The 10,177-nt window shown below is 43.8% G+C and overlaps 2 protein-coding genes across 3 annotated transcripts; both read left to right on the top strand.

Moving 5' to 3' along the window:
• Window positions 1-1,863: 1,863 nt before the first annotated feature.
• Window positions 1,864-5,430, top strand: LOC124462780 (DEP domain-containing protein 7-like). Its single transcript, XM_047014418.1, has 10 exons — window positions 1,864-1,930; window positions 2,184-2,355; window positions 2,474-2,722; window positions 2,939-3,057; window positions 3,271-3,460; window positions 3,685-3,974; window positions 4,222-4,364; window positions 4,566-4,691; window positions 5,057-5,132; window positions 5,225-5,430. The coding sequence occupies exons 1-10, from the start codon at window positions 1,864-1,866 to the stop codon at window positions 5,428-5,430; spliced, it is 1,638 nt and encodes a 545-aa protein (XP_046870374.1).
• Window positions 5,431-5,827: 397 nt separating this feature from the next.
• Window positions 5,828-10,026, top strand: tcp11l1 (t-complex 11, testis-specific-like 1). Of its 2 annotated transcripts, none has more exons than XM_047014424.1 (10): window positions 5,828-6,156; window positions 6,466-6,579; window positions 6,681-6,813; window positions 6,945-7,065; window positions 7,182-7,408; window positions 7,589-7,725; window positions 7,929-8,107; window positions 8,311-8,492; window positions 8,640-8,812; window positions 8,942-10,026. In XM_047014424.1, the coding sequence occupies exons 2-10, from the start codon at window positions 6,489-6,491 to the stop codon at window positions 9,151-9,153; spliced, it is 1,455 nt and encodes a 484-aa protein (XP_046870380.1). In that variant the 5' UTR covers window positions 5,828-6,156; window positions 6,466-6,488; the 3' UTR covers window positions 9,154-10,026. The 2 variants fall into 2 exon arrangements, with proteins under 2 accessions (XP_046870380.1, XP_046870381.1); XM_047014425.1 differs by having other exon boundaries at window positions 5,834-6,156; window positions 6,685-6,813.
• Window positions 10,027-10,177: the final 151 nt, after the last annotated feature.

Raw genomic sequence — 10,177 nt, 5'->3', positions numbered from 1 at the left:
AACAATTCTAGAAGCCATGAAAGACAAAATTAAAAGGACACCATCCATAAAACGGGATAATTCCCATCAGCAGGGTGATGTCTGTATTATCTTTTGTGAGTTATATGACTATTGTTTTTGTAATGCTCTGAGGAAACATACTACTGAAATCTAGTTTAGCCCTTAGGTGATGATAATATGGGTTTAATCACAAAGCCATCTATAATGGAAGCTAGGCTGACTTTGGTGCTTGCAGCACTATTATCTAGCAACTAACATTACAATTAAAATGGAAAAAAGAAATTGATCTAACTGAAAACACAGTAATGATTGCAGACTAATGCATTTGTAAGAGGTAAACTCATAACTAAATTTGGAGAAACAATTTTGTTCAATAACACAGCATATAGTTGATATGTGTTTGTTTCCCTTCATCAAAAAAGCTACTATTGTAACAGGTATTTAGCTTTACACTGAATGCCCCCCCAACTCAATTAAAGGCAGGGTAAGCAATGTGGTTGAGCAGCACTTTTTGTAATACTTGCTCAAATAAACTGCACATCCTGATAGCAACCAATAAATCAAAAGGTTTAACAATAAAAAATCAATCAATCAGAATTCTGTGCATGTCGCCGGATTGTAATAAATACAACCAATCATTAAGTTTAGACCGACCTTAATAATTGGATGCAATGATTGGACGAATGCAATGATGCAATGATTGGACGGGCTGCTTGTTTGTCTGTCTGTCTACCTCCCAGCAGTTGTCAGGCAGCGCTTTCATTTGTTTGGGAGTAGTGGCTTTGAAGGAAGGGAGTGATATATTTTAGGTTGAATCCTTTCAAACTTACGCTACATTTCCTAGGTTTGTAAAGCGTCTATCCTGCCTTTAAGGCTACAACAACTTGTAGTGGCCTACAACGTTATACTAAAACGTACTTGATAAGCCCACACCAGTGGTAAGATATAAAACATGTTTCACTATGATTGATATGGCCTACAGACATTATTGTCATGATGGGTTGAAGATTACGATAATGCCATGTCACTGACATTAGTTAAACGGTTTGCGGAGAGTCGCTAGCCAAAACGAGACTGACAGCTAGCTAAACTATATACAGTACAGTAGCTGTCTAATTTTAGCTGATGATAATGTAGTCGATTAACAAGGCAAATTAAAACAATTCCACTAGTTAACCTAGTCAGCACAGATAGCCCCAGCACAGCTTTATATTGTTAACAAACTTGAATGAAATTAAGTATGACATCAGCAACCTTTATCTAAGCTTGACGGTGACACAAACTTACCAATTTTAAGTAGGCTAAATAAACAGCAGTGGTTAACCGTCGTACAGCAGCCCTGCAATGGCCCAACACCGGGAAAGCGTTTAGGGTCGGACAGGTCTCGAGCCTCGCGCAGAGGATGAACTGGCGGGGATTCAATAAGTCTAGCGCTAAAACAGCACGCCCAATATGCGTGTTATAGTGTTTAAATGCTACATGTCAAGCATTGTCTGTTAAAATATTCCAAAGGCCTACCACTTAAATTTAACATAATTTTAAGCTTGTGCCAGTGTGTGCCAGACTGACTTCTGGGAGGACAGTTTAAGGGTATTTGCTGCCATCTAGAGGTGAACAAATACACAAATACAATTTTGCACAGCCTTTTAGATAAAGCCATGCAAGCCAAACTAAATGAACTTTGTTCTTTATTAATGTACACAATGCGTTCATTTAAAAGATAACTGAGAGTACGTTTTGTCTGGTATTAGGTTGTTACATATATGAGGCTACTGGAGTTAATTGTGTCATTTGTTGCTCACGGGAGGCTATAAAAGGTTTGTCTGCCATACCATCGATTACGTCACCACAGTTAATTGAGTAATGGCTTCAGTAAAGGAGTTGGCCGCAGCGCTAAATCTTGCGGAGAAGTTGTGCCTGCGTCCTTCAGGTAATGGCTTAGATTTTACTGGGTAGTAATTTTATGTCTAAATATACATTTACACAACGTAATTAAGTCAAATTGTTTGTGTTGTGTCAATTAAGCTAATTTGATTTCCCTTCAGAGTAGGTCCAATGTATTGACGAGGTCTAGCCTACATTTCATAACTTTTGAAGGTTGTGCATCACGCATTGTAACAACCCTTTTGTTTGTTTTACCCTTACCATTAATATCTTCCTCCCCCAATACTGTATGTTTTTAGGTCAGGGGGTGGCCAGTAAGCCGTTTCAGGCATGTATCTGGAGCAGTATCATCGCTAACCTCAGAGCCACGGTGAAGGTGAAGAAGAGACGCGTCAATCTCAAGGCACACAACGACTGTTTCCTGGGGTCTGACGCGGTGGATGTCGTATCCACCCACATCCTCCATTGCAGGTGCTCAAAACCTATTTTATGTACATTCCAGCGGCACATTGGTTGATTTTATTTATTTCTTAACTTGACAAATTTATTTTATTATTTACAATTCACATCAACTCCCTCCTCCCCTCAGGTTCTTTGAGGGCGTAGAAATTGAGCGTGCCAAAGTGGTGTTTGTTTGTCAGGCACTCCTGGACTGCAATGTGTTTGAGGCAGTGGGAACCAAGGTGTTCGGCAAAGAGAAGAAACGTCTTGAGTTCCATGATGGCAGGAGCAGCCTCTACAGGTTCCTGAACGCACAGAACCCGTCTCTGGAGGAGATAGAGAGGGTCCTTCATCCAGGGATCCAGACCATGTTCTGCTGCAGGACTAAACCCAGCATGTACGAAGGAACTTGTTTTGGTCCTATGTGCACTGTTGGAATAGAATATAACTTTCATGCCTAAAATGCAAGTTCACACTGTCATGAACTTGTATTTGATTCCAATTATATGGAAGTGTTGATTGAGAGGTTACAGTATATATCAGGACCAGTATAATGATGCATGCCTATACCATTGTAAATGTATTCATCCATTTCTGTTTTTTCTTTTATCAGTCAAGATGAGACTGGCTTTACCCACAGTACACCTGTTAAATTAAACCTACCCTTGAAGACACTGGAGGAGAATATAAGCCCAAGCAAAGGATCAATGGATTCAACACTACCACAGTATTGTGAGGGCGGGGCCAAAAGCAACCATGGAAAACCAACCAATTAGAAGTCTTGAGACTACCAAGCCATCAGTTCAAATACTTCCACCCACATCCAATCCCATGTGGTCCTTAATTTCGAAACTGTGAAGGAGAAATGGTTCAAAGAATGAATGAAAGGGCATTAAGGGATGTAGTAACGTTTTAAGGACGGGCTTCCATGTTTTGTTCCCCCAGTGGTGGATGACGTGTGGCAGGAGCAGACCATGCTCCGCCTGCTGCAGCTCCTGGAGCTCCCTCTGCTGGACACTCTGCTCCACAGCGTCAACGCCCCCTCCCCCCAGCGCCTGGGGAACGGGAACCCTGACCTCATCTACACCAGCAACTATCTGGACAGAGAAGTCCTCCGCGCCTTCAGGGACTCACAGTACGTAGCATGGTGGTTCATCACCTCTACGTGATTATGCCCTGTTTTTGTTTCATGTGTTCAGAATCCTCATTTATTTCATCCCCTTTTGATACTTTTGGAAGCTGGTCTGGTGCAAGGGCTTCTGTCAGTATAAAAGCATTCTGCCCCAATTCCTTGATCAACCCAAAACATGACAGATGAGCAAGATGTATAACAACGAATGAATCTTCCATCTGTTGCAGGACGGATCCTTGGCTCTGTGCTGCGCTGGACTGTCTGGACGTCCTCCCTGACCAGTACCTGGTCCAGGTGAGCCGCGAGCTGCCCAGGTGTGCTTCCCTCGAGGTGGGCGACACCGAGCCGGGGCTCTGCCCAGGTGTGAGCCCAGAGGCCCGGCCTCGTAGACCAGGCATGATGCAGTGCAAGCTCCTGCTGTTTGACACCCTCCTGAGATACTACAGCCATCCAGACCGCCAGCCCCTGCTGTCCCCTCACATGGCAGACATCTATACTGGAGTCACTGACCTGCTGGGTGAGAGCTCTGACCTAGGATGATGCATCATGCTCACCTACTCGAGTAAATGGGCCATGTGGGGGCAACAATGACTTGTTGTGTGAGTAGAATGAAACCGAGCTGGATAGCCATTTCTCTTTTTAATTGTGTCATTCGTTCACATCTACTGGGCATCCCCCTTCCGCCGACCACAATGTAGCTCATTAGACAAACCACCAGCACACACATTGATTCATCTGTTGTGCATGGCCGCTGTGTGCTGCAGTGCAGGGCCGTCTGGACCAGGCTCTGGAGGCCATGCAGCTGAGCCTCAAGCTTCTCCAGCAGCACAGGAGGGAGGAGCTGCAGGCACTGCTCTGCTTCATGACCCTGGCTGCCCACCCTCAGGAGCTCCCACTGGATAAGGAGGTCAGAGAGTGTGTGTGTGTGTGTGTGTAGGAGTATCTCTCTCAACACACACCCTTCTAAAAGGCTGTAATTCAGCTGAGCTTTAAGCCATGCACTGTTGGCAAATGTAGGGATGCACAGTGAATTGAAGAGACTTGAGCGTTTCATGACCCAGCGATTGAGTGAAGTCACACTTGACCTGACATGGTTCTTCCTACTCAGGTTGAGAACAGACTGGTGGTGAAGAGGTCTTTCTCCAGAGCTATCATCCACATCAAGCATCTTTCCAAAGAGAAGGTGGATCTCCTTCTGCGGTTCATGATGGACAATCTTGAGGACATATTTAAGGTAACCTGCTACAGTATTTTACTAATACTAAACCATAATGGCATGTGAGATTTGATGGTAACCAATCTACAGTTCCCCTTCTGGACACAACATGCCTTTATGGTTTGTCCCTTTGGGACTTATTTAGTTTTCACAATGTATGCTTCATGTTTCGGGTACCCGCAATGTTTGGGGCTGTCTTGTTGTTATGATCAGTGACCTATGCACTTTAGTAAAGTTCTCTTTTGGAAGTCGTGTTGGATAAAAACATCTGCTAAATGCATAAATGTAATGTAAACATGTGTCAACCCAGTTGTAAACAACCACAACAGCCAGATTTAAGGAAGGTTTTATTTCGAAGCCATTAACACTCCAGTCTTTACTAGATACCCGGTGCCCTTCACAAGCTGGTTAGTGACAAACTCTCCAGCATCATCCTAGGAAAGCAACCTGATGTCACTGGTAAGCACCAACCATACCAACAATAATTTCAGCCTACTTCATTGATTTTGTTTAAACCACCTTGACTGATAATTTGTTCTGTTATCTTTGAGGCTCTGTGTTCTGTCAGCAAATTTCCACTAAAACATTTGAGGACGCCGCTACAACCACCAGTGAGCTGCATGCCTTGCTGAAAAGCATCCATGAGGACCCAATGCACTCGGCCAAGAAAAAGAAACGGCTCCTCGGCCAGTTTTATCAAGGCCACCCAGAGATATTTGTGCAGTATTTTGGTGATTCTGTGTCTACTATGTTGTAAAGATGAGAAATAATATTTTTTGTTGGTGTTAAGAATGGTTTAAATGTCCCTGTCTGTCGGTAAAATTTAAATAAAGTACAATATTGAAGGCAGGTTGCCGTTGCCTAGAATTTGCATGTACATCCGACCAACATAACGATTTAGAAATACAACTTAATATACTATACTTTAATGCCTTTTTATTGGATTTAACTAAGAACAATAAATGTACCTTATGCTCATGGAAAGTAGGAACTGTACAGAACAAAGCTAACACACGCATAAATCACATTCATCTCAACCTAACAACCAGAGCCGTAAAGAGAATCTCTACACATCATAGACATGTATATATGTCTATGCTCTGCTCTACATCTATGCTCTGCTCTACATGGCTCTGCTAGCAACAAGATAAAACGTGATGCGCATGCGCAAAGGGGAAAGGGGGAACTGAATTCGCTGGTACACCTGAAGAATCTTCCATGCATAATATAGTAGCAGTACGTCCCGTAGAACACATTAAACCAAATCTGGACGGAAATATTTTACCTTGCTCTATGTACTTCCAGCCACTGCAAGTTGGTTAACTTGGATAAACCACGCGTGTACAGCCCGATTTGGACTAGCAAGACTACTTGTAAATAACTGCGTCACGACAAGCACTACTAGCCTCCATCGCCTCACAGTTTTGGATCAAGTAATGCTGGCTACTGTAGGTAGCTTGTCACAAACTAGTCACTATATAAGGTAAGTCGACAGTTTTACCAAGCTAGTTCATGTTATGTCGTGCATGTCCGGAGGTAAAAGGGTGTAGCACTAGGCAACTGATGTCAGCTGTTTTTGTTGTAACACGACACTTTTGGTTGGTAAACATATTTATATGTGATCTGACGTATGATCAAATGTATAATCAATTAGCGTTATGTGCCCAGAGTGAAAGCTGTATTTGCATGTGCGATGTTTGCCATGTTTTTGCTTTGTTTTTACTCCATCTGATGGTGCGTAGGTTTGCTATTGTTCATCCTTCCGTAATGTTGACCCGTTATCCGTAAACAGAGCCACGTACTGGTCCCACCATCATGCCTAAGGACTCCGACAAGCCTGGGTGTGGCAAGGACAACAACACAGAGGACAGGACTGAGATATCTGACGACTCTCTAATGGAGAGAAGTAATGATCTATAATCCATCAGAAGTTGGATCGAATCAAATCCATCCTAAATCCTCCATTCATGGGCATTTGTCACATTATTGTCCCTCCTCTCTGCCTAGCCAGCCCACCAAGGTTTGTGTCTGTGGAGGAGCTTATGAAGACTGCCAAGGGTGTGACCAACATGGCGCTGGCCCATGAGATCGTGGTGAACCAGGGCTTCCAGGTGAAGCCAGTGGAGCCACTGGAGGGAAGGTAAAGCAGGAAAAAGACATACTGTAATTCCAGTGAGAAATGGAAGTGGTTTTGGGATTATGATCTGTAGGTTGGAAAGTTCTACAAATCAGAAAGATGTGGCTGACTGTGCCATCTGTAAATGTTTTCAGTTTGGAGAAAAGAATTAAAGATGTCATGCACAAAGCATTCTGGGACTGCCTGGAGGGCCAGTTGAGAGAGGAGCCGCCATCATATCACCATGCCATTAAGCTCCTGGCGGAAATCAAAGAAGTGAGGACAGAAGCCGGTCTGTCATGAATCACTGTTATGGTCATCAGTTCCAGATGCATGTGTTCAAGGAAAGTATGTAGCAGATTCACCCCCCACTCTTGCTGTCCTTCGTGTAGACTCTCCTCTCCTTCCTGCTGACCGGGCCGGGTCACACGCGGCTCCGCGCCCTCATCCAGGAGGTTCTGGACCTGGAGCTTATCCAGCAGCAGGCAGAGAACAGCGCTCTGGACATCCGTAAAGTAGTGGAGTTTGTGGTGGGAATGATGGGGTCTCTCTGCGCCCCTTCCAGGGATGGGGACATTCGAGCACTCAAGGATATCACTGATCTCGTGCCACTGCTAAGGTAGGTTTTAGACTCTGGATGAGGCTGGTCTGTGCTATCTACAGCTGCTACCTCTTAATGTCTGTGCTCCTTGTATGGGATCAAGTACCTGCCTCATGCAATGCACCTTCCTGTAAACCTAAAAGGCCAGTGTTAGTAATTGTGACTTGTGACTTGATTGCTTTTTTCGGGGTGTCTCAGGGAAATATTTTTAGTCCTGGATAAGATGAAGATTGACATGGCCAACTTTGCAGTCAGCAGTATTCGACCACATCTCCTCCAGCAGTCGGTAGAGTACGAGAGGAACAAATTCCAGGAGTTTCTTGATAAACAACCTAGTAAGAAGAATTTTTCTTTTGACATTCAAGCTGTCTCAGCTTCTGTTTGTTTATCATATGGTTTGTTTATCTGTTTAGCATCCTCATTTTTTGGTGTGTGTAAATATGCATGAATTGAATATTGTTAAGTTATTATTTTGTACAATTACGGTCTTGTAGGAGAGAAACTCACTGATAGTAAAAGAAAACACGTTATTTTTTAGATGCCTTAGATCTGACTGAAAAATGGCTTCAAGATGTGGTGAGGTCTTTACAAGAGAGTGGGGCAGATGGCTCTGGTATGGCTGCCTCCAACCCTCTCCCTCTTCTCCCTGTGAACGTTCACAACCATGCCTTCCTTTGTCTACTGAAGTGGGACCACGCCTCAGAACCATTCCCTGAGGTATACATGGGTGTCTGTCTGTCACACACAATTGCCAAAACAAAAGGCTGTTTGTGTCTTGAGGTCATTCTGACTGTGTTCTCTTTCCCTTTCTCTGTCTATGGTTGACTCTTACTCCCCCCTCTGCATGACTTTTATCACCCCCTTTCTCTCCCAATACTCAAATCCCATACCTCCCTTCTCCTCCCCCCTTTGCTCTCCAGACAGTGCTGATGGACCAGGTGCGTTTCCAGGAGATGAAGAGGGATGTGGACAGGCTGGCACTGGTGGCCACAGTGCTGCTGGTTGTGTACAACACCTCAGGAGAGGCCATTGCTGGTCTACCGGGCCTCATGGACACCCTGAAGAACACCATCCACACCCTACTCACTGACCTCCACCAGCCGTAAGAACTAAACACCATGTTATGTAGTTTCCCTCATATCCAATGGAAATGTGTGTCTTGAAACATGAGTGTGACTGAGAACGTTCTCAAGGGAACGGGTGGAGAACGTGTTGCATTTCATTAACTAGCGGTGTCCTCTGTATGAAGCTCCTTCAGGGCTGCCGATGCTTTAGCGACCATAGCAGAACGGCTGTGTGTGGATCTGGGTGAGGTTCTGGCTCAACATGGCTTCACCCCATTCTCCTCTGACCGTCAGAGGGTGCTGAAGGGACAGATTTCTGCAGTGGCACACTCCGACAACGCCGTACGCAAGGTCATAGGTAAGTCACCTGGAGTGCTCCCCATTACTGAAATCAAACTCACGGTATCATGTTTAGAGAGTAGGGTCTAAGTATCTAATTTTACTTCCTGTGTTTTTGCTCCCCTCGCCTCATACTCTTCTCCTCTAGACTCTCGTATCCAGACTTACCTGTTGGGGGTCCTGGAGTCCAGCGTTCACAAGAGCGCCCCCTCCTTGCCCGGAGGTTTAGCACCTATCAGCAAAGAGCTGGAAGAGTTGGCTGTAAAGTTTGGTCGTCTGGTTAACCTCAACAAGCTAGTTTTCTCTCCATTCTACCAGCAGATCTTTCAAAAAATCCTTAAAGATGACGTCACAGCTTAAACACTGAACAGATGCCTCAGACACCAGGATAAGGATGTGGCTGTTATTAGTAAATGTACCTTAGTAGTATTACATACGTTCACAATCAACTGTAGGATCTCCTCAGCTGCATTTGAAATAAATAATTGAAAAGATTGATCAGCATACTTTTCTCCCTAGCCTTGCCGTCAATGAATGCCATCCCCAGTGGTGTACCACACAGTTGCAGAATCCCAGTATGAGAAACATATCACACCCATTCTGAGCAATGTTTTGAGCCTAAACAGCAACTAGTAGAGCAACTGCATGTTTCTTTGTCTTGGTATGACTACAGCAATTTGAGAAAAACCAGGAATAGGGGCCTGTACTTGTGAGATACAGATGCTAGTATATGGTTATAACCAGGATCCTTATAGAGATGTCTTAAAAATTAGGCATCTCTACAACAGATTTAGTCGGGTTTGTGTCCAAATGCACTAGTGTATGTGTTTTCTAATCCTACACAATTTTGAGATGTGCCTCCTAGATCAAGTGCTAAGGGCAAGAGAAGAAACACGTTCGACACTGTATTGTTCCTTGATGAATGACGCACCTTACAAAGAGTTAAGATGATGTTAGAGAAAACAGCATTTTGTTGAGGACCAATATTTTTGTAAATGTTTTAACAAAAACGTTTTTTTAATTTATTTGTATTCCACTTCAAGGCTGTTAAAATACGTCACACGTCACTAGTTTGCTAAATGAGTTATAAATGTTGTCGCGCAATCTATTGAATTTATTGATTTTTGGTGCAGGGATATGTGACCCTCTGACTCAAGCCAGCTACTGTTATTTATTCGATGTTTAGTCAAAAGTGTTTAGCACTAATGATAACCTTAAATTAATAAAGCCATCGCCAGAACACAATGTGTGAATGCGTATTTGGGGGGGGGGGGGGGCACACACAAATAACAGCTGAATATTACCTTACAGTTTATAAATTTAGCCGACTCTTTTTCCTAAGTGACCTACAAATTGTGTATCAAAGGAGGATTAATAACTAAGC

The sequence above is a fragment of the Hypomesus transpacificus genome, unplaced genomic scaffold, assembly GCF_021917145.1.
Source record: "Hypomesus transpacificus isolate Combined female unplaced genomic scaffold, fHypTra1 scaffold_249, whole genome shotgun sequence".
Classification (NCBI taxonomy): domain Eukaryota; kingdom Metazoa; phylum Chordata; class Actinopteri; order Osmeriformes; family Osmeridae; genus Hypomesus; species Hypomesus transpacificus.
Note: the sequence above shows the minus strand (reverse complement) of the source record. Positions and strands in the feature narration are given on the sequence as shown.

What these genes read in the sequence shown, in the direction of transcription:
- tcp11l1 (XM_047014424.1), top strand. Translation starts at nt 6,489, where the DNA reads ATGCCTAAGGACTCCGACAAGCCTGGGTGTGGCAAGGACAACAACACA. An exon ending in CGACTCTCTAATGGAGAGAA is followed by an intron (nt 6,580 to 6,680) that starts GTAATGATCTAT and finishes CTCTCTGCCTAG; the next exon opens with CCAGCCCACCAAGGTTTGTG. An exon ending in GTGGAGCCACTGGAGGGAAG is followed by an intron (nt 6,814 to 6,944) that starts GTAAAGCAGGAA and finishes AAATGTTTTCAG; the next exon opens with TTTGGAGAAAAGAATTAAAG.
- LOC124462780 (XM_047014418.1), top strand. Translation starts at nt 1,864, where the DNA reads ATGGCTTCAGTAAAGGAGTTGGCCGCAGCGCTAAATCTTGCGGAGAAG. An exon ending in TTCAACACTACCACAGTATT is followed by an intron (nt 3,058 to 3,270) that starts GTGAGGGCGGGG and finishes TTGTTCCCCCAG; the next exon opens with TGGTGGATGACGTGTGGCAG. An exon ending in AAAGCAACCTGATGTCACTG is followed by an intron (nt 5,133 to 5,224) that starts GTAAGCACCAAC and finishes GTTATCTTTGAG; the next exon opens with GCTCTGTGTTCTGTCAGCAA.